Below are 23904 nucleotides of genomic sequence, written 5' to 3' on the forward strand. Positions count from 1 at the left end.
GTTTAAGGGCTGCGTCGCTGGAAACTCCAAGCCCTAGCGGGAAGCCAACTTTCCACATTGAGCACGTAACATAACCTACTTTATCTCCTCTGGTTTACCGTCTCTCCAGACGAGCAAGCCTCTGCAAAATCGGGCTTACGAAGAAGTTTTCCTCGGAGAAGCAAATTGTTGGCTGTGTCGATTCCCTGCCTGGGAGTTGTTGGCCGCATGGAACTGATGCCCTTAAACGCATTTGAACAATCAATCAGGAAGGCGATTTGAAAAGGAACGTTCCATTCGACTGAACAGGTTTCTACTTGAGCACCAAGACGCCCTCTGCAGGTTTGGGGATATAAAAGAGAACTAAAATGAGCCGTGTGTTTCCTGCAGGAGTTCAACTCAGCTCGGCGATGCCCATCCCAAAAGCAGGAAGCAAACCGAACTCTGCACAACCAAGAGGCAAACTCAGTGCAAGAAATTAAAATGTGCAGACCTGAGCAGATAGTCCCGGGGCAGTGGCCCCAGAGTAAGTTGGTCTAGGCAGCACCCTTTAGGCAGTGGCCTCTGATTTGGATTCTGCTTTGTCTACCTGTCCTTGGCTTTGCTCGTTGCTGCAAATGCAGCAGGCGCTCCATAAATGCTTATTTATGGTTGATGCAATGGTTGATAACTTTGGTGGATAATGAGAAGCTGGAGGCTTTCTGCAGCAGTGAGGCTGAAGGGTCTGGCTGGGGCATTCAATGCCCTGCCAGTTCCTACCCCAACCAGCCTCACTAGCTGTGTGACACTGGACCCGTTATGAACCTCTCCTCATTCCTCAGCCAGCAAAATGCAAACGATAATAACAGTGCCTCCTTCTTAGGATCAGGATGAAGAGTAAGTGGAAATAACGTATGTAAAGTGTTTAGGGTGGAGCCTAGTACATAGCCAGTACTCAATCAAGTGGTGCTATTATCCTTTTTGTTACCACTGCTGTTCCTTCTTTCCCCAAGTTGCAATGCACTAGTTAATAGCAGTCGCTTGAGGGGCGCCTGGGTGGCTCAGTCAGTTGAGCGGCCGACTTCGGCTCAGGTCATGATCTCGCGGTCCGTGAGTTCGAGCCCCATGTCGGGCTCTGTGCTGACAGCTCAGAGCCTAGAGCCTGTTTCAGATTCTGTGTCTCCCTCTCTCTCTCTCTCTCTCTCTGACCCTCCCCCGTTCATGCTCTGTCTCTCTCCGTCTCAAAAATAAGTAAATGTTAAAAAAAAATTTTTTTTTTAAACTAAAAAAATTTTTAAAAAAGCAGTCACTTGAAACCCAGATATTTGGGTAGGAAGGTGGCCAATTTCCACTGGCATAACACTGGACAAGTGAGTTTCAATCTCCTGAGCTATAAAATGGCAATGATTATAATAGCAAAGGATATAGTGATTATTTCGTGATGTGACGTTGTACTTAATTCGTAGAGTTGACTGTGCCCAGTGCAGAGTGGACAAGCCTACAGTAAGTGGTAGCTAGTAGTAAAACAAATTTTTTGTTTAATTTTTATTTATTTTGAGAGAGGGGGCAGGGCAGAAGGAGGAAGAGAGAGAGTCCCAAGGAGACTCTGAGCTGTCAGCACAGAGCCCGATGCGGGAGTCAAGCCCACGAACCCGTGAGTTCATGACCTGAGCCAAAGATCAAGTGTCAAATGCTTAACTGACTGAGCCACCCAAATAAATTTCCCAAATAAATGTTTTGAAAGGCTGTGTTTAGACTAACCACCAATGCTTAATTGTCCCCTGAGGCAATATTCACGTCTTTGTCTCATTTCACTTTTCCATCCATTTCCTTAGCAGAAGGTTAATTCTTAGCAAATTGGCAGTGTCTGAACTCTGTGACACGAAGGTCAGTGACTGTGTACGACACTTTGTCTGAGTCTGAGATTGGCATTGTTGAGACGCCCAGCTTTAAAGCCCTGGCTTCCCTTGGCTTCTCTGAACCTCCAGCCAGTTCTTCTCTCCAGCTAACTGGTCCCCGTAATCTGGAGGGACGTCTCTTTCTCTGGGACCTCCCGTGGTCCCTCTTTCTTCTGTCAGGGCACCCTCACCCTACTCTCATTTCAATGCCATGGTCCTGCTGCAATCCCAGATTCTACACCTCCAGCCCACACCTCTTTCCTAGACTCTAGGGCCAGACAGTAAATATTTTATGCACCTGCTGGACATCTCACCGCCTCTGTCCACCTCAGCTCGACATTGTCCTGCAAATGTAGCAGTAGCCAGTAATCAGTTGGTGGGTGTGGCTGTTTGCCAATGTAACAGGATTTATTAAAACAGGAGGCGGCCCCAAGGGCTATATTTGACAACACCTGCCTTCGGCCCAAATATCCAGTTACTTCTGGAAGTTTCCCCGTGGACTTTCACTAGTTCCCAAATACAGCATGTCTCCAAACAGACTCATTTTATTCCCTCCCGGCTCTGTGTTCCTTCTCAATGAACTATACCACTGGCAGGTGCCCAGGACAGAAAGGGGGGCACGAGCCTTGGTTCCACCCCCAGAGTCAGTCAGTCACCAGACCCTATCAATTCTGCTTTCTAATCGTCTCCCTGATGTCATCGCTGTTCTCTCTCCGCTGCCTTCTTTGAGACCCCTGTGTCCTCCCTCCTTCCCCCCTGCTTCTTACAATCCCCTCCCACTCTGCAGGCAGAAGGAGGGTGCCACTCTTCGGATCTAAGACCCTTCCGTGGTCCCTGCTGTCTGTCGGTTAAAGAACCCCCTGCCGCAGTGTAAGAGGCCAGCAAGACTGGACCCCCCTCAATCAGCCACCGGTTCCCCGTTTCAGCCTGAATGCCTTTCAGTGGCCCGGACCTCTTGCCTCCGGGACTTTGCACATCTATTCCTTCTTGCTTCTCATCCCTCCCACTTGTCTCTAGGGCTCTGCTCGATGTCACCTCCTCGGGGAAGTGTGTGCTTACTTCTCAAGACAAGCCAGGTGTCGCTCTGCCTGCTCCGTGTAGCCTGGGCCTCGGCAGGGCTGAGCACTCACCATGCCACCTGACAGCCCAGCTTACGGATCCACAGCGGCCCCGAGTCCATCAGGTGGGAAACTCCCTGGGAGCGGGAATCGGGTCTTACCCACTCGTCTACCCAGCTCCCAGCACGGAGCTAAACACTGTAGACACCGGAGAGGCTCTACCCAGGAGGGCCGCACCCGGCACAAACCCCGGCCTCCACCCCACCCTCCTGCTTCACTCAGGGACCTTCCCACACTCCCGCTGGACTGTGGAGTTGGTGTGGCTGAGTGGGAGACGAGGGAGGCGTCGTCATGTGGGGCCCGCTTGGTTTGGGTGGTGTTTTACCTGTGTGCAGAGGTGTTGGGTGTCCGAGAGGTGGGACTCCTCCAGCCTCCGGATTCCAAACCCGTGTGTGGGGGCTCCTGCTGCCGGGTAGCTCCACCAGACCTTAATAGTCGTCTTGGCCTTGGAAGAAGGGGCAGTGGAGGTGGGGGAGGGGGCCTCTCCCATTCCACTCACACTTCCCCTGCGCTCACAGAAATCAGCCAAAGGCTGAGTCCTGCATGCTGATTTAATATTTTGGTAGTTCTTTTAAATATTATGGAAGCATTTACCTCATCCTGGGTCCTCTTAAATATATACATGTATGTCCAAAAAATATATATATATATATATATATATACATATATATATCTCTCCAAATATATATACACATGTACCCAAAAATATATACACAAGTATCCAAATATATATACACATATATGTAAATACATATACACACACAGCCAAATATGTACACATGTAACCAAATATACACAAATATATAAACATATAAACATATATGCATATATAGATATATATTTTTGCTTTTTAGCTGGAAGTCATTATAAACATACAATAAGCTACAAAAATAATGCTGAGAGATTTGGTATTGCCATTACCCAGCACCCAGCTCCTCCAAGGGTAAAAACTTGCATAACTGAAGTTCATCGTCAATACTGGGAAACTGCTCTTGGTCCAGCGTAATGAACTAGCCCACGGACGTAGCTCAGATTTCACCAGTTTTGATATAGACTCATTTTTTCTTAAAACATTTTTATGTTATGTACATGTTTTGTGTCTTCCAAGTACTATGAAGAAAGATTTTTGTCATAATTAGCTTAGAGAATAACGAATTTTAAAGATGGAAAGAATGATTTGGCTTCTCTCTTTGTTTTATATGTGGTGACTCTGGATCTCAGAACAGAAAGGATGTTTGCCTGGATCTCGGGGGAGTCCTAGTGCTGACTCAGTGTGAGCTGGTAAATTTCTTCTCTGCTAATATTTTTTTTAGGCGGATAAAAATCTAATGAAAAGGTATCCCAATGAAGGCTAATTTTGTTTTTCCAAAAATGAATAAACATCTTGATTTCTGCAAACACAACTCAATTAAGAAAATATTGCCTTGCTGAACACTGAATTAGTCAGTCAGATCTTACTTAGAAAGTGCTCCTGGACTGGTTACATTTTAACCCCTGAGCTAACTGAGCAGCCCTGTTATCTCTTTACGGGAGCTGATACGTATCTCATTCCATAGTGCCAGAGACTAAGGAACAAAGGCTAACAGATTTGAAAGAAAGGTCGGATTAAAGAAATGAAAGCCACCTTCCGGTTAATGAGGACATGTTTCCTAGGTCATATGTCCTAATAAAATAACACAGTAAAAGCACTCTGCAAATTGACATGCAGGGCAAAGAAAAACTTGCCTAGAACCTTTGCAACAAGGAAGGTATACTTTGTTTGAACCCTTACTGGATTAATTAATTGTTGCTAGTTTCATTTTGAAATATATGGTCTTATTGGGGATACTCAGAGAATGGTCATGGTAAAGAAATGAGGTGTCTCAGAATGACGGTTCCCAGGGGGCAGAGCCTGGACTGGAAGGAACCCTACTGGGGCTGGAGGAAGGGGGAGAGTCAGTAGAGAAAGGTGACCCGTGCAAATGTCAGGCCAGCAACACAAGGCCCAAGCAATGTGAAAGCAAGTCCCTGGGAAGTTGTGACCTGGCCACAGCTTCCACTTTAGGCAAAGTGGGGGCAGGTGCCACCGAAGGGGAAACTGCCTCACTCTCCTGGTGAGGTTGACCTGGCCTCGTGTTCATAACTTACCTCTCGGGTTCTTGCAAGGAATTTGCCACTGTAATGCCTGAAGGGAAGGTACTAATTCTCCTCTTCGTAAGGGAACCTGAATGGATCTTGGTGGCAGGCCCCGTGCTGCAGAGCTAAGGAAATTAGATTCATCTTCCGTCTAACTTTGATGTCCTTGTTGTTGGCTACAAGTGTAGCAGAAGTCTTCACAAATCTTAGATGCAGAAGTTTCCTGGAGTTCCTCTGGGTAGGGACTGTGATTTGTACCTTTCATGTAATCTTAAAGGAGCCCAACACACAGTAGGTGGTCAGTAAATATTTGATGAATTGGGGGCGCCTGAGTGGCTCAGTCGGTTCAGCATCTGACTCTTGGTTTCAGCTAAAGTCACGATCTCACGGTTCATGGGTTTGGTTCGTGGGTTCGAGCCCCGCATCGGGCTCTGTGCTGGCCGTGCGGGGCCTGCTTGTGATTCTCTCTCTTTCCCTCTCTGCTCCTTCCCTGCTCACACACACTCTCTCTCAAAATAGTTAAAATTAAAAAAAAAAAAACTTTAAAAAATACTTAATGAATTGAACTCAATAAGAATGTACATCTCAGAATGTATTCAACCTGCTGAAAGTATAGAGAGATGATCTCTCCTTCTTTTATCTCTTTCCTCAGTTTTTGCCATTCTTTCAAGTTGAAAATGACTTATTTTGAATTAATTGTCTTTGCAGCTTTGAGCAAAAACCCCGCCCAACATCCTTCTAAGAGTGCTGGTGTGAGACTCCTATGAACTCTCTAGAATAGTCCATTGCTTTATCTTACGCTGTGCCTGTGGAGCTAAATCATGGAGGACCATGCCATAACGGAAGTCTCTATGCCTTCAGTCTGGTACACACCTGAGCAATACATTCCTCTTTGCTCTTCTCTTTACACACTACAATATCTGATGGCACATTCACAAAACCCTGCTTCATGTTTATCTGAGCTCTCATGATGCTGATACATTATGAAGGTGAGGAAGAACGTATAGGCAGAAGACCATAGGAGGGCAACCTGATTTACAAAATAACAGGTGTAGAATCAAATCATTCAAGAAGCTTCCAGGAGGAAAGGAAGGGGACAAAAGGCATACCACCACCACCCAAATTAAAAAAATCAAACAGGAAAAGGAAAATCACATGGATATAGAATTTCTTGATGACATTGTTCCTGATGCTTTATACATAAAGCAGTAATAAAATATTAAGTTAAAAAAATGTTTATTTATTTATTTGAGACAGAGACAGAGACAGAGAGCATGAGTGGGGGAAGGGCAGAGAGAGAGAGAAAGAGAGAATCCCAAGCAGGTTCCTCTCTGTCAGCACAGAGCCTGATGGGTTTGATTTCATGAACCGTGAGATCATGACCTGAGCTGAGATCAAGAGCTGGAGGCTTAACCGACTGAACCACCCAGGTGCCCCAAAACTAAAATATTTTAAATGGAAACAAATGCATACTGGAAACATTATGTATCAGAAAAGTCTGTTTTTTTTCCCCAAAGAACTTTCTCAAACACATCAACATAATCCCCCTAAAAGACTTTTGGAACATTTTTAAGAAAAACAGTCTGCCCAGTTCTGACTCCTCCACTTGCCTCCACACTGTGTCCCCTTTAGTAAACCAGGCCACTTGGGGACAGGGAGGGGTGAGGGGGACGGAAGAGTTTGGGGAGAGAAGAAAGCCAGGAGGAGGTAGAAAACCGGGAAATGTGATCAGGTCCTCCCTGCCGCTCGCAATAGTTTGCCGCCTTATTCTCCAGCACATTTTGTTCCGGAGAATTCCACAGAGGACTTGGGTCCCAGGGAATTTAGCAAGAGGTTCCACCCAAGACAGTTTGGTGACGACCTCTACACTTTGCTAATTTACAGAAAGGGATTTCATAGCCTAGAGTTCTTATTTCACAATTAAAATAGAATCCATTCCACTCCTCCTAAATATTGGTGAATGCTGAAATAGGAGGGGTTTAAAAAAATTTTTTTTAAATATTTATTTATATTTGAGAGGGAGACAGAGACAGACAGTTCACGAGTGGGGGAGGGGCAGAGAGACGGAGAGGCACTGTGAATGTCTTTGGGGGAAAAGACGAATGTTTTTATAGCATAATTTATAATCATGGAAAGCATGTGAGTCCAGGGGGCATAAAGAAATTTTGATAAGAAAATATTTTAACTTTCGTAGTAATTTCCATATTGTTTGGTAGGCCGTGGGAATATGAATGCCAATGCCCTAGCTTATGCTCATAATCTAAGGCCTACACAGTCTGGGTCTATTAGCCTCAACCGTTGGCAGCTAAATAACCTTGAGAAAATTAAACTTTCTGAGCCTGGGTCCCCTCCTCTAAAGAGGGGGTGTTAATATTGCTTGTTTTGAAGGGTGAGTGAAACTGTGCGTATGTACCTCTTAGGAGAGTGACTGGCCTAGGAAAGTTCTCCGCAGAGGTTGGCTATTAGCATGATTGTCTTTCTTTCTTTTTGCCTCCCATTTTACTCAAAGCCAGGGAAGGAAAGTGGGGAGGAAACCGGACGGAACGGGGAAGATGGTAGGCTTGGTGAGGAGAGGACCGGGGAAGATAGTAGGCTTGGTGGGGAGAGGACAGGGGTCGGGAGATAAGAAGGCAGCCTGGGGCGGTGGGAGGGGGGGAAGGAGGGAGGAGGGGAGGACGGCTTTCACCACTTCCCAGCATCTATTGCATACTTGGCTCTCAAACATTGTAAGGTGCTCCAGCCGAGGTAATGTTTGAACCCTTGGGAGCACAGTGGCGATGGGCGTCTCAGAGAATAATTAACTCCATGCGATTATCTTGTTTGTGGATGCGTTTTCTCTCCTGTAAGTCAATAACATCTCGGGATTGGGACACCCAGGTTTCTGGGCACTGCTGGCCGGTCCCAAAATGGAACACAAGGAAGTCATCCTTCTACTTCTTTTATTTCTGAAATCAGGTAAGACAGAGGGTGTGTTTGTTTTACTTTAATTAAAATGGTTTTCCTAGCAATGTCCTAAAGATAGATCGCATGACAGCTTTCTGGGCAACCTGTTTAATTTAGCTTTTGATTCATGAGAGTCCCAAACCAAAACCTACGTGCACGGTTGAAGAGTTCTCTAAGAACTAACTTTCATTTCTCTGCGAACGCTAAAGACCAGTGGGCAGAGGAAATAATGAACGACTTTTTAAATCTAAAAGATTGTACCTTGGGGCGCCTGAGTGGCTCAGTCAGTTAAGCATCCGACTTAGGCTCAGGTCATGAACTCACGGCTTGTGAGTTCGAGCCCCGCATCGGGCTCTGTGCTGACAGCTCGGAGCCTGGAGCCTGCCTCCAATTCTGTGACTCCCTCTCTCTCTTCCCCTCCCTCACTCTCTCTCTGTCTCTCAAAAAATAAATAAACGTTAAAAAAATTTTAAAAATAAAAGATTGCACCTCAGTGATGGTTGCTAGAGTGGAAATAATAGCCCATGGAAGCGAAAGACCCCCAAAGTTGTGGGCCCCCTCGCCAGGCCCTCAGCTTGATTGAGATCATTTTTGTTAGTGTCCTGTATTCTCTTCACTTTTAAATGTAAGCGGTGAACTATCTCTTTGACTGTGTTCTTTGACCATTCTGTGGTGGTCGTCGCCAGTTCTCTGCCTGCTTCAGCTTTAAGACAGTCTTCCACACGTGTAAGTTTGCTTCTTATGCGTGGAGAAATCACGGCCATCGATATGCAGAATGATGTGTGCATGGGGAAATTTAACAGATACTCACGTAGTGCTTGAGGTAGACCAAGCACGTTTTTATACATACACACACACACACACACACACACGTGTGTGTGTGTGTGTGTGTGTGTCCCCTTAGATACTACTAGCTTATTCAGGTGGTATAGGTAGGATAGGTAGGGTAGTATATGCATCCCCATTTGACAGAAGAGGAAATCCACACTTAGGGGAATTATGTCATTTCTCTTTTGACCCTACTCCCAAATCCAGGAAGCGAAGAAACCAGAATTTAAACCAAGGCTTTTCCAGAAGGAATCTGGTGCTCTTCTCACTTTTCAACTTTGTTTAAACTGTCTTTAAAATATTCTAAGCATGTCCTTGTAGGTTTGGGGTTTTTTTTTTTTGGACAGCTTTATTGAATTACAATTCACATACAATTCGCCCATTTAAAGCATACAATCCAGTGGTTTTCCGAATATTCAGAGTTGTGCAACCATCACCACAATACATTTTTGAACATTTCCATTACCCCAGAGAGAAACTCCAGGCCCCTTGGCTGTCACCCCTCGTCCCTCTCCCCATCCCATCCCTCTGCCTCCATTCCTACCCAGCCCCTGGCAATTGACAATCTACTTTCTGTCTCTGCGTTGCCGATTTTAGACATTTCATATAAATAAAATTATAAATAAGATTATGATGGTAATTCTTCATATAAACAATGCATAGATACTTGAAATTCAATTTTTAAATTCTGCTGGATAAAATTTTATAGGCTGTACTTTAAATTTTTTTAATGTTTATATATTTTTGAGAGAGGGAGACAGAGTGAGTGGAGGAGGAACAGAGAGAGAGGGAGACACAGAATCTGAAGCAGGCTCCAGGCTCCGAGCTGTCAGCACAGAGCCCGACGTGGGGCTCAAACCCACGAGCTGTGAGATCATGACCTGAGCCGAAGTGGGACGCTTAACCAACTGAGCTCCTCAGGCAGGCACCCCACTGTAGGTTGTACTTTAGAGTTAAATGTACTTGAAGTTAGCAGATCCGTTTAAAGAAATACCAAAGAAATACAGAACAGAAGATTGAACACAGCGATTTTTTGTGGGCAACGGTCCTGTGTGGGGGTGCAGGTCTGTGTCTTTTGTGTTAGCCTACGGAAAACAGGATCCAGAACACCATGAACCAATACAGGGGGTCACATCAGAATGGGAGAGCAAACTCTTCTGCAATAGAATAAACATAAGTTTTTGTCAACCTGGCAGGGGGAGACTTTCATAGGCTCTTTTTGAAAGGAAGGCATTTACTCTGTTTCCGTGGATGTGTTTCATCTTTCCAGGGCACAGACATGACTGGGGAGAGGGAAAAAATATCCTCTTACAGCCATTCTTGGTGGTTTAATAAACCACTAAGACTTTCGTTTCAAACACACAAGCACGGGTGTATGCATACGCGTTACAGTGATTAAACAAACAAACAAACAAAAAAAACCCAACTACATTATTTTTTTTTTTTAATTTTTTTTCCCCAACGTTTATTCATTTTTGGGACAGAGAGAGACAGAGCATGAATGGGGGAGGGGCAGAGAGAGAGGGAGACACAGAATGGGAAACAGGCTCCAGGCTCTGAGCCATCAGCCCAGAGCCCGATGCGGGGCTCGAACTCACGGACCGCGAGATCGTGACCTGGCTGAAGTCGGACGCTTAACCGACTGCGCCACCCACGCGCCCCCCCAACCACATTATTAACACAATACATTTGCTTTGGTGGCAATATACATCTACATTTGGCCTAGAATATAAACATACTTTTCTGACTAAAAAGATGTGTTTAATATTTCTTGGTCAACCAATAAATTGTATTATGCCCCACTGCTCTATAGCCCTGCAGTGAAAGAAAATAACGTGGGAAAACTTTTCAAGTGAGAAAGAAAAAACTGATCTCTTTTGGGATATTGCTTTGAGATATCAACTCCTCAGGTGGTCTCAGCAGCTTTTTGCTATGAAATATAACAACACAATTAAAGGCCACTTAATTAATGGGTAATATAAATGGAAATTTTCTTGTCTTGGTATCATGCATACACCCCAGCCTTCTCAACTTTCTGAGAACTCTTCAGAAAGTTTATGTCTTTATAGGATATGCTTTCCAGAGTTACTGTGATCGCCACGTTTGTTTTTTAAAATCACATCCCCATCTATAGAATTCAGCCAAGCACACCTTTTCTTGGAAATGAAAGCTCAAATTTGGGGGAAATGCAGGATGAAGGCACGGATATGGGTCTAAAATCTCTGCTTCTCCATAATCCTTTGAAACATTTTTCCAGTGCTTTCTGGTGCATTAAATGTAAATTACATCAGCTCACTTCCTGTTCCATTGCCACTTTCCAGTTTAGAGTATCCTAAATTGGGGAAAGCAAATACCAGAAGGAAGGGAGGGTGGCCTCCGGAAGATGGCTTGTCTCCACCTGCTAGAGTGCATTGCCTCTGTGCCCCAGGTCTCTCCAAGGTGGGCAGGGAGGGTCTTTCAGAGAATGAGGGGCTGACCTCTAACGGTACTTCCTAGTGGATACTTTTCATTAGCATCTAAACAAGCTCTAGAATGTCTCAGCTTAAACAAAAATTCCGTGAGGGCACATGCCCTCTGGGAACAGCTGCTTTCACAGCCAGGCTTCTGAAGACTTGCTAGCTCTTGAGGCTCCAGGGCTCCTGTCTGTCTTCAACCCGCTCAGCCTGGCTTCCGTCCTCACCACCCCTCCAGGCGGTCAAGGCCGCCATGTTGCCTAATCCCATTTAGGCAAACTTTAGGTAACTTTGCTGTCTTCGTTTCATTAACCTCTTCCAGCCTGTCACCCTGGGAACATCACTAGGGTTCCACACCAAGAGCAAAAAGTGGGGAGGCCGTCGTCTCTGGGTGGGGAGTCAAGGTATCAAAGCCAGTTCAGCGCTGCCTGGAGGCCTCGAGACAGAGAACACTCCTGTAGCTCCTGTGGGAACACTCTCTGAGGTGGCAAGGGCAGAGCAACCCTGGGACAGATTCTTTGCTTCAGATTTTATCTTCTAGAAAAATCCAGGCCAGTGTTCGTCCCAGGATCTGCTTTTTTATAATTTCCTCAGAAATGCCAGATACTTGTCATCATTGTGGGGAAGAAATGATTTCTCTTTAATTAAGAGTGAGGTGTCACTCTACTAAGCCCAGTATAAAAATGACCTTGTGTGGTAGTTGAGACGTAGTTCAAACCTTCTTCATTAAAATCATCAACTTGCTAATGTGGAACCATTCAGAGAATGTCTGTCTCATCAGTTTAAGTGACAGAGTCGCAACCAAAGTTTATAGTGTTGGAAATCAAGGAATGGCCTCCAAGTTGGGTTCACATCCAGTGAAGGACAAATCAACATTAGTAACTGCTAACATAGTGGCCACTGGTGGTCTCTTACTGTTCCATCGTGGTGTGGCAATCCATAGCAAACAAATCGAATTTTTCTTATTTAAGGTTTCATGCTCATTAATGTAGCAACAGAAGTTGTTAAATAATTCTAATCTTTTCTTTTTAATTTTTTAAATCAGTTTTCTTTATTTTGGAGAGGCGGAGAGAGAGAGCGCACGTGGGGGAGGGGCAGAGAGAAAGGGAGACACAGAATCAGAAGCAGGCTCCAGGCTGTGAGCTGTCAACACAGAGCCCGATGTGGGGCTCGAACTCACGAACCGTGAGATCATGACCTGAGCCGGAGTCGGTGGCTCAAGCGACTGAACCACCCAGGCGCCCCAATAATTCTAATCTTAATTAACCAATTGGTCCGGTTGATCTTTTAATAGGATGCAACCCAAAGATGGAACTGTTTTCCTGACTAAACATTCTTATTCACGACACCCGTCTGCTTTCCAAGAAAGCAGCAAGTTTTATTTGGTTGATGCAAAGCAAATAGATGATTATGAAGTCATGATAATTGAACCGTGGTGTTGATGAATCTTACCAATTATCCCACCTTTATCTTCCATTTGTAGGTCACGGAGACCCCCTGGATGACTATGTAAATACCCAGGGGGCTTCTCTGGTAAGCCTCACTAAGAAGCAGCTGTCAGCAGGAAGCATAGAAGAATGTGCAGCACGATGTGAGGAGGAGACAGGATTCATTTGCAGGTATTTCCTTTGTCACTGCTCACGTGCAGAGATTTTGCTGTTTGAGACCCTATTGTTTTGATGGCGAGAAATTTGCTCAGGGATCTCTTAGCAAAAATAGCATTTGAGAGGAAAGAGGAGTTTCATGGGACTGGAGTGTATTTGCACTCTGGATCTGAAGCCATGTGAACAGTTCCTTGTCAAAGTTGACTCGCATCCCTTTTAGAAAACTGCCCCCAGAGGATGTTACTTTTACCCACGACATCACCAGCTGTTGTTCTGAGCTCTGGTTTTTTGACATCCTCGTCAGTAAATATTTAATGAGCATCGCGTGACTGTGCCTAAGGAGCCAAGAAGCACAGATACAGTGATCCAGGATGTATGATATATATGATCTGTGTCACCGGCATATATGATGTATATGATCTGTGTCAGTATGTGATAGCTCTCTGTATAGTTGAACATGCGGTGTTTGCCTTTTTCTGTTTATGGTGTACTCACAGACACTGGATAAAATGTAAAAATTGTTTAAGAACACAGGCAATTTGAGGTGTCCGTAAGTGACATAATCAATGGGTGCTTTATGAAGATGCAGAGAAAAGAACTCCTAAGGGGCGAGAAGGCTGGAGAAAGCCTGGGGAGGACGGGGCTTGGAAGGAGGAGTGAGATATACCGACGAGGCAGGAGGCATTCAGGCTCAGGGAGCCTCGTGGCCCTGTGAACAGGACAGTGAGAGGCTAAAGAAGGGCTCATGGAGAAAATGGAGTTGGAAAGACAGCTGTGGATGGCTTTGAATGCCAGACTGAATGTCCACGGCAAGACCATGGCGATGGGCAAGGCGGTTGAGGTGAAGGGAGAAGAGGGGAAACGTAGAGGCAGAAGTCAAGTCAAGGGAAAATTCTGGGAGTCCAGAAGTCACATAGACCCTCCTGGAAAGAGAAATCTGAGTTGGTTCTTTGGTTCTTTCCAACATAAAAGCAAATATTCTAGCACCGAACTAAAAAAAAAAAAAAAAGAAAAGAAAAGAAAAGTGAAGAGAGAGCAGAGAAGCAGAGAAGTTGAAACAGAAAGAGAAACTTTGGAGGGGGAGAAGGCAAAGGTGGAACAACACAAGAATAATTGCCACCTTGATGTGTCCTTTCACAGCGCTTGACTGATAACTGGACCAAATTCAATGGAAAGGAAACATTCTGAGCTCCGTGACCCATCAAGAGATACAATTGCCTTTTGAGTCTCTTATTTATTAACACAGGTTTGCTTTCCTTTAATAGGGGAAAGCATTTGTTGTGTTTCCTGATTTTCTTCTGCAGGTCATTCCAATATCACAGCAAAGAGCAACATTGTGTGATCATGGCTGAAAACAGCAAGAATTCGGCTGTCTTCAGGATGAGAGATGTGGTTTTATTTGAAAAGAAGAGTGAGTACAATGTTTTCTTCCTCCTGTTCCTGTCCTTCTTTTCCTCCCCACATCTTCCCCCCTCCCCTCCTCCTCCCCACCACTTCCTCTTTTATATCTGTCCTTTAGCAGCTAGACCAGAGAATGGAGACACTGTCACGCAGGGAAATTGAGTTCAGGCTCACTGTAAGATTTGGTCACGAATCCAATATATATTGATATATATTATATTATATATTGAGTACATATTATTTCCCCCTTTAGATTTCATTTTTGTTGATTTGAAAATGAAGGAATTGAACTGACAAAATCACTTCTACCTCTATAACCCCGAAACTAAGATATTCAACTTTGAGGAGAGGGGAGTCTAAATGTTCCTTATGATCGTGACTTTTTATTCTGCAGGGACCATGGTCCTTGGGCCCTGGCTTCTGGACCAAAGCCTAGGGAAATAGAAAAACTGAGGTGCCCTAAATCCTCGGTAACATTTGTATACACACAACATATTTTCATTTTTAACTTTACAGATGTTTTATGTCACAGTCTGTATTTACCTCAGGCTCAGAAATACGATCTTTTGAAGATGTGCAGCCCCTGTTGCTTTTCCATAATTTCCTTGAAAATTCTGGATCAAGAATCCCATTGTTTAGGATAACAGATGGGCTAGACTCCTATGAAAATTGTATGTCCTTTTAGATATGCCAAATCCCATTAAGTATGCCTGAAGATTTCAGTGATTGTGTGACATTTTAAAAGCTACTCCGTACTCTGTTGTTGGCTAGGAGTAAGACTATTTATAATAACAACGTAGCTCTCTAAATATACTATGTCACAGGTGTGAAAGACAACAAGAAACATCCTCTATCGTGCGTTATTGACAATGACCTGCAACATTCTCTCTAATCTCACCACAAAACTCTAAATAAGATTTTTTGAAGTATTTCCTTAGGTTAGGATTATTTCTGTGCCTCGGTTCATCTTCTGAGGTTTAATTAGCTGTATGCCTACTGCACTCCCTTTCTTACCATTATTTATCTCTAATTCTTTAAAAAAAATTTTTTTTTAATGTTTATTTTTGACAGAGAGAGAGAGAGAGAGACAGAGAGACAGAGCATGAGTGGGGGAGGGGCAGAGAGAGAGGGAGACACAGAATCCGAAGCAGGCTCCAGGCTCTGAGCTGTCAGCACAGAGCCCGACGTGGGGCTCGAACTCACGGACAGTGAGATCAGGACCTGAGCTGAATTCGGATGCTCAACTGACTGAGCCACCCAGGCGCCCCATGTTTATCTCTAATTCTCAAGATTCAAGTGCAGAGTCAATCTGAAGTTTATCTGTTGAAGTTATTCATTTTTACCAGTCAGTGCAGGGTGAGCTATATAGGGTTACCTAGTAGATTTTTTTTAAAAAATAGACCGGTAGGATTTTCCCTGCAAAATGCTAACATTTAAATAAATCCTTCGTAAATTGTTAACCAGAAGGAGCTTGGGGGTGATCGCTAGGCTTAGCATGAGTAGTTGAATAGTGGCTTGTTTTCAAGGTGATGGAAAGGAGCAAAAGGTTATATAAACTCTAGTGGGTACATACAAACAGAAGAGAGGTAAAAAGTCAAAAGTCAAGTCATTTTGTGGTGCTTGTTTCTTTACTGTAGCACATCGACCCGCTGCTAAATTCCCTGCCTGAGTTTTTCTGGGAATACTCCATGTCAGATACCATTTACGTCTGCCCCTCCCCACCACGGTCACCGCCACCACCTGGGTCTAAGCCATCACTATCACTGGCCAGGCCATGGCCGCAGGTGGGCTGTAACTTCCCTGCTTGCTACTCTTCATGCCTTTAGAATAAAATCCAAATACTTAACCTCCTACGACTGGAACCTGTACTATTTAAGCCCACCCCATTTGCTGGTTCACTAGGCCTTTCTACTCCGGGCTTGTATCTGTTCCTCCCACATGCCAGGCACACACCCCCATGCTAAGGCCCTTTTCTGTTCTTTCCGCGGCCGGACCCTTCTCACCTCCCGCGTCTCAGCTCAAGCATCACCTTCTTTGAAAAGTCTCCCCGGACCCCTGGGCCTCCAAAGTGCCTTCAGTTTATACTTTTGATCACTGAAGTATGTCTACTGCCATAGCTTATCAAATGAAGATATATTTGGAGTCTTCATACACGAACTGGAGTTAAAAGCATTTGTTTGCTATGGGTGTGTTAGAAGTACTTGCCCCAGATAATTGATCAAATTAATTTAAAACCTTGGCAGGACATCGTAAAAGATGACACAAATAGAGCGTATGTATTTTGTATTTTTAAAGAAAACACAATTCATATTGACACCTTTTGATGAAGAGTGGAAGCTTTTTTCTTTGAATATGGGGCCACCAATAGCAATTAGCAGGTCATTTCCTGCGCAAACTCCGCTCTAAGCGCACCGTCTAGGATAAGTGCCTTTCATCTCTTTGAAGTGAAGCAAGGTCTAGAGACATCTGTTAATCAGTCTGACTGTAAAATACCTTTGTGTTTTTAGGATTTCCCACCCAAAATTATATAGCCAACAGTATGAATGGATTGCCCTCAGTGGGTTTGATAGCCTTTTTAAAGACGATTCGAGTCTTTCGAGTCCTTAAAAGCATTCGTCTTAGCTTTTTTTTTTAATTCATCTTTGATTTTTTTTCCCACATTCATTTCTCAGTTTAGATCATCTTAAACCAAATACAGCTGTATCAGAAGTTTAATGATGAAAATAGTTGACTCTTCTAAGTGTAAAATCCAACTGGTGGGAACAGAAGTGGGTGGGCACACTGGAAAGCGGCCCGCCAGCCACAGGTGCCCACCTTATCACATGGAGAACACAGGTGGGCATCTGACAGTGCGTTCTAAAAATGGGCTGGAGACTACTACTGGCTGACCAGTGAGTTGGTTAAATGGAGGCTAGTTGAGAGTGTCTACTGTGAATTCTCAAGCTGTTTGACATTTTTTTTCCATATCTAAAATACCGGGAGCCTCAAAAAACAGAAGTGGCTTGGATCTCTTTCCACCTCTGCAAAGCCCCCTCCCCATTCCCTTTGACTCGCTCCTCATGTTATTTGTCCTGTCTGTTCCGTGTGTGACCGTGAGGTTATCTCATTTCATGATCTGTGACCTTGATTACTTTCTGTAACCGGCCCCTCTGCCTTCCCTAGACTGGAAGCTCCATGAGGGTAGGGCCTCTGTTCTCCTCTCCGTGTGTCTCCAGCACCCAGCCTGGTACCTGGTACACAGAGGGGCTGTGGCTTTGAATAAACCAAAGCGCCAAACAGCTTGGTGAACTGCAGCTCTCGCACAGATGTAAAATGCACAACATGGTCTTTCCAAGGAGTAGGAAAATGGTGTCTCGAACGCGAATTTTTTCCACATGACTAAGCAGCACAGGGCTTCTTGGTGGTGGTTCTTGCGGAGGTCTTGACCGCTGTGTGGATCCCCCTTCAGTCTATCTTTCAGAGTGCAAGATTGGAAACGGGAAGAGCTACAGGGGGACAATGTCCAAAACGAAGAATGGTGTCACCTGTCAAAAATGGAGTGACAATGCTCCGCACAAACCTAAGTAAGACTCTCATCACTGTGTTCCCCTGTGATATTTACAATGATCCCCATTACTTTTTTTTTTTAAGTTTATTTATTTATCTTGAGAGAGAGAGAGAGAGAGAGAGAGAGAGGGAGAAAGCATGAACGGGGAGGGGTAGAGAGAGACGAGAGAGTGAGAATCCCAAGCAGGCTCTGTACCAGTATGGAGCCTGACACGGGGCTCGAACCCATGAACCGTGAGATCATGACCTGAGCCAAAGTCCGACACTTAACCGACTGAGCCACCCAGGCGTAGCACCCGCTCCCCCACCGCCTGCCGCCATTACTTCTAAATCAAACAGAATATGCGAATAAACCGGTCTGGAGAGAGCCTTATTGAGGTTGATGTGGAACGGGTCGGCTATTTATAGCACAAAAGCAGAGAAGGGTTCCGTTTGCTCTTGTGTGTGTACCGTTTTGGAAGACCTGGAACGTGGAAGGATGCCTAGTGGAAAAGAACAGTCAAACCACGAATCCCAGGTGACTCAGAAAAGAGCACAGATGATCCTGTTTAGGACAGGATTAGTCTAACCCAAACATATCAAGTGAGAACCCTCCCCACGTGTTCACCTCAACATTACAGAGCAAAGTAGCAAATAGAACATAAACGAAAAACTGATTATCCTGCAACTTGCCTATTATTATTTTAGTGTCATTCTTTTTCTGCTTTCCCCAGTATGGCATTAGGTGGCATGAACAGTAACAATTCTCATCAATTCTTAGTGACAGTGCTCATCAAGTAGAATTTAGTGTATATGACCGCCCACCCCCCCAAAAAAATTCCATTGGCAGATGTTCCCAAGACATATGGCTTATAGAGGAAAAACGATCGAACCAAAAGGCAGAGTCACGGAGTGTCAGGGGCTTTAGAGATAATCTAGGCCATCTTGACCCTAGCAGATGAGGAAACTGAGGCCCCGGGAGGCACTTTATCAAAAACAGGTACATAGAAGAACAGAAATGAAATCTGCCATTTAGACTCTAAGTCTTGGGCTTTTGATCTGATTTTTGTCTCGACACAGCATCTAATTTCTAGAGCTGGAAATGAGCTTAACTTTACCCACCCCCACACATTTGGAATCAGACGGGTTGATTTGAACTTGAGATGCTAGTTAATTAGGTGTTCACACTGAGGCAAGATGTATTTTGTTTGACGTTGCTGTGCCTCAGTTTTCTCATCTGCACAATAGGGAATAATAACATGTTTCCCTTTAGGGGTTTTATTAAAGCTAAATGAGAGAATGTAGAGGAAGGTTTCAGTATTGCCTGGTGCATTGCTCACACAGACAGAAATGGCATTAACTACCACTATTTTGACAGAGTGAAGGTTACCTGAAAAAAGCAGGTGTTTGGAAGGAATCAAGAATTTGGCAGGCTTTTGAAGTCTTTATATTTCTACTGACTGTGCATAAAAACACTTTGGCTCTACTTCTGAGACTCACCTGTCCATATCATAATAATGGTAATATTAGCTACTATGCTGAAGCAGTCTAACAGTAGAGCATTGGAAATCAGACAACACAAATGCTGAAGCACATAGCGGAAATGCATTTGGATGACAGAACCTTGAACCTCAGATGGGAATGGCATCTCATTCTGCCTTCCTAACAGCATACAGACTTTTAAAACACATTTGACCCCTGGGGCGCTCAGCTGGTTAGGCATCTGACTCCTGATTTCGGCTCAGGTCGTGATCTCATGGTTGTGAAACTGAGCCCTTCACTGGGCTCTGTGCCGGGCACGGAGCCTGCTTGAGATTCTCTCTCTCCATCTCCCTCTGCCCCTCCCTGCCCGCGTTCTCGCCTTCACTCCCCTCCCCACCAAATTATAAAATACATTTGACCCTAGAACAACACAGGATGAGGGCCACTGGCCCCCTGCGCAGTTGACAACCCATGTATAGCTTTTGACTCCCCCCAAACTTAACTACAAATAGCCTACTGTTCACTGGAAGCCTTACTGATAGCATAAAGGGCCACGTAATACACATTTTGAACGTTTCACATATCAGAGACTGTATTGTCACAATAAGGTGGGCTAGAGAAAAGAAAATGTTACGAAGACAATCATAGGGAAGAGAAAGTCCATTCCAGTACTGTGCTGTGTTTATTGAAAACCATCTGCATGTAAGTGGACCCATGCAGTTCAAACTGTGTTGTTCAAGGGTCAGCTGTATAGTCACGGGGATTCTTTCCCACGCTCTACAGCTATTCACCTGATAAGTACCCTTCGGAGGGGCTGGAGGAGAATTATTGCAGGAACCCCGACAATGACGAGGACGGACCCTGGTGCTACACCACAGACCCAAACAAGAGGTTCGACTACTGCGACATTCCAGAGTGTGAAGGTCAGGAGCGGCTCTAGAAAATGTTCTCACATCTGCCATCTATCTGTAACGTGCTGTAGAGCGATTCCCTACAGGGATATTATTAACAATCAATTAGTGGCATGTTTGACAAAATTGAGTAATGTGTTTACCTCTGGGAAAAGACCAAAAATTTGCTCAGACTCATCCCTATTTATTGGCCTCAATTATTTTTATTTAAATGTTTCAATATGTATAAGTATCAAAGTAGATGTAAATTCTAGATACAATTTCTTTTTTTAAGTTTATTTATTTATTTTGAGATATAGAGAGCGTGAGCAAGCGGGGGGGGGGGGGGGAGAGAGAATCCCAAGCAGGCTCCGCACTGTCAGTGCAGAGCCTGATGTGGGGCTTGATCTCATGAATCGTGAGATCATGACCTGAGCTGAAACCAAGAGTCGGATGCTTAACCGCCTGAACCACCCAGATGCCCCTAGATACCATTTCTTTTTTTTTTTAATTTTTAAAAATGTTTTTGCTTATTTTTGAGACAGAGAGAGACAGAGCATGAGCAGGGGAGGGGCAGAGAGAGAGGGAGACACAGGATCCGAAGCAGGCTCCAGGCTCTGAGCTGTCAGCCCAGAGCCTGACACGGGGCTCGAACTCACAGACTGTGAGATCATGACCTGAGCTGAAGTCGGACGCTTAACCGGCTGAGCCACCCAGGCGCCCCTCCTAGATACCATTTCTTACACTTAAAGCTCTTACACAGGATAAAGCCAAAAACAGATTTGCGATTAAATCGTTAGAACCACAACATCAGTAAAATCCAAATACATGTATTCACTTAATGCGGTAGACTTTGCTGTTTTGTCAAAGCCAAGCATCAACCCGGGTTTTTAAACCAGCAATCCGCTATCTTTAAGGACCAACCAGTTGAATAGCATACCTTGGGAGTAAATGCTAAAAACTTTAAGAACCTCCTATTGAAAAACTTTTCTTCGTTTCCTATTTTCTGCCACATTTACTGGTGCAAAAGGGGAATGGATGAGGGCGGAATTTGTGTGGCAGTGTGGATTGTATATGCACCGTGCGACAGCTCACTTCTCCCGTCTTCGTTCCAACCACAGAGATGCCTTACTGGTATATGATGTCATGAGGTCATCTGGCCCTTAAATGACATGAAAGCATCAGTTTCGTATCAAGTCCGCCTCTGGTTTCGTTATCATTCCGTAAAAATTAAAATCCTAGATTCTTCCACTGCACCATGTTATTCCAATAATTCCAAAAAGAAAGAAAGAAAGAAAATGTAAATGGGAGGAAAAAAAAAAAAAGAACTCCAGACCAAAGTTTCAGTTTTTAAATAATGTAGGAGTGCAAAAAACAAGCAGTCTTGCTTCTCAGTACAGGAGTGGCCCCCCCCCCAACCCCGTCTTATCCGCAGGGGATACGTTCCAAGCCCCACTGTGGATGCCTGAAACTGTAGACAGTACAGAACCCTGTATATACTGTCTTTTTCCCTGTACCTACATACAATAAAGTTTAATGATAAATAGGGAGTAGTAAGAGATGAACAACAGTAAGTGATAATAAAGGGGGGTGATTATGACAATACACTATACACAATAACTGTAATCAAAGTTACGTGGATGCGGCCTCCCCACCTCCATATCTTATTGTACCATATCCTCCCTTCTGGTGGTGACGTGAGATGATAACATGCCTACAAGATGAGACGAAGCAAGGGGAAATGTCGTAGGCATTGTGATGTAACCTTGGGCTACTGTCGACCCTCTGACGATAGGTCAGATCATCTGCTTCCGGGCTGCGGTTCACCGCAGGTAACTGAAGCACAGAAGACAAAGCCACGGATAAGGAGGGGCTACTGCTATAATATAAAAAGAGAAGCCCTGTCACTTTAGGTGAATATTGGTCTCCGGGGAGGCCTTGAGCACCAACAAACACTCAAGCACTAAAATCCAACTCACTGGCAGTCATCCACATGATCAGAATAACTTCCTAGAAATTTCTAAAGACTGTTATTGAAATGAAGACATCAAGTATTTAAAAATCTTCGTAGAGAACTTACAGATTTCCGGGGATACGTGCACCTTCTCCCCATACCCTTCCCACCCACCAAAGGCCAGTGGATCCCAGTTTGAGGAACAGGGTGTTACAGAATTTCTGGACGTGGTCATGAGTGTAATAGTTGAGGGGGTATTGACCGAAATACATGAATTTTGCTCTTTGAAGGAGAGAATGACGTTTTAGAGTGTATTAGAAGAGTGCTTGCAGCAATTTCATTGTCAAGTGATTGTTGGAAAATGCAAAGGAACAAGTAGCTAGTGGTATTTGAGGCATTGCTAGTTTTTACTCTTTTTTGATTCCTCCATTTCTGTTTCTTCCTTCATTCCTTTCCTCCTTCTCCATTCTGCCCAGATGAATGTATGCACTGCAGTGGGGAAAACTATGAGGGCAAAATTTCCAAGACCATCTCTGGAATCGAATGCCAGTCCTGGAACTCTCAAACCCCACATGCTCACGGATATATTCCTTCCAAGTAAGTCTTACTGGAAAAGCAATTCGACGTTTACAACTCTACACCTCTAGGGAGCGTTTAATGTTATTTAGATGTTTTCGCATGCCTCAGGAAGAGAACACATCTGATGTTTTGAATTTGGAAGTGTGTATCCTCCGGCACCATTGCAACTGAGGTATAATTTCTTGCTACTCAAAATGTGGTGCAGGGAGGAGTGATATCATCTGAGAGTTTGTTGGAAATGGAGAATCTCTGACCTTCTGAATCTGAATTTGCATTATAACCAGCTTCCTGGCTGATTCATATGCACATTGAATTGTGAGAAATACAGATACATCTCACTTGTGTATTTTCCAAGTATTTCCCTCCTCTCTTTATTCCTTTCCTTTTCCTTTATACTGATGAGATTCAAGGCTTCCTAATGTATGATCTACGGACGGGCCTTAGGGATTGTGAATCCCCATCGTTTTATGTGTATTTATATCAGTGCATTTTTCTGGGGTGAGGATTTTCAACTTCCACCAGAGTTTCAAAGGGGATCATGAATTTATAATAGGAATAAGAATCCATGATCTGGAAAGTAATGATGATTCCTAGAGTAAGGTTTTCTGGGTCTTCCTTCTCACACTAATTGTACTGGAAAATGCCTCATAATGGGCCTTATAAAACTCATAGGAAATGGGACTAAGCCACGGATTTCACTGTGGCTCACAACTCCCCTGAATTTCTATACATCCCATTCCACAGGGCTCGCTTGAAACACAGCCGTTGTCATTTGCCTTCAAAGGAGAAATACGGGAAAGGCCTCAAGGCCCAGACTGGATAAATTCACTTTCCAGAGACTAGAAGAGGCTTGTTTAAGCCACTGCTGGTTGTTCTCTACATCCTGACTGAATATTCACAGCTTCAGACAGGGACGTGAAATAAGCCCAAATGGCCACAGGCTTGCCGTGCATCTCACAGTCTCCGTCACTAGGTCCCTGCAGAGGTCCCTGGGGCACTATTCGGCCAAGTGCTTCAGGAGTATACCTTCTCCCTTCCAGTTTCTATAAGCTTAAAGGCTAACAGGACCAGAACCTGGTAGACCAGAAGGACCATTCCTTTAAGTTATGAAGATGCCACCTTCTTGACTATACAGTGTCTTAGATGACCATCCCTG

At 44.3% G+C, this 23904-nt stretch overlaps 1 protein-coding gene across 1 annotated transcript in view; it reads left to right on the forward strand.

Moving 5' to 3' along the window:
* Window positions 1–7919: 7919 nt before the first annotated feature.
* Window positions 7920–23904, forward strand: part of PLG (plasminogen) — a 43537-nt gene continuing 27552 nt past the window's right edge. The window contains exons 1-6 of the mRNA XM_040448716.1: window positions 7920–8044; window positions 12797–12932; window positions 14222–14328; window positions 17767–17881; window positions 20109–20248; window positions 22646–22766. Coding sequence (XP_040304650.1) covers window positions 7996–8044; window positions 12797–12932; window positions 14222–14328; window positions 17767–17881; window positions 20109–20248; window positions 22646–22766 — 668 coding nt within the window. The 5' untranslated portion in view covers window positions 7920–7995. The remainder of the gene's footprint in view (window positions 8045–12796; window positions 12933–14221; window positions 14329–17766; window positions 17882–20108; window positions 20249–22645; window positions 22767–23904) is intronic.

This window comes from Herpailurus yagouaroundi, unplaced genomic scaffold (assembly GCF_014898765.1).
Source record: "Herpailurus yagouaroundi ecotype Mexico unplaced genomic scaffold, PumYag 198, whole genome shotgun sequence".
Taxonomy (NCBI): Eukaryota; Metazoa; Chordata; class Mammalia; order Carnivora; family Felidae; genus Herpailurus; species Herpailurus yagouaroundi.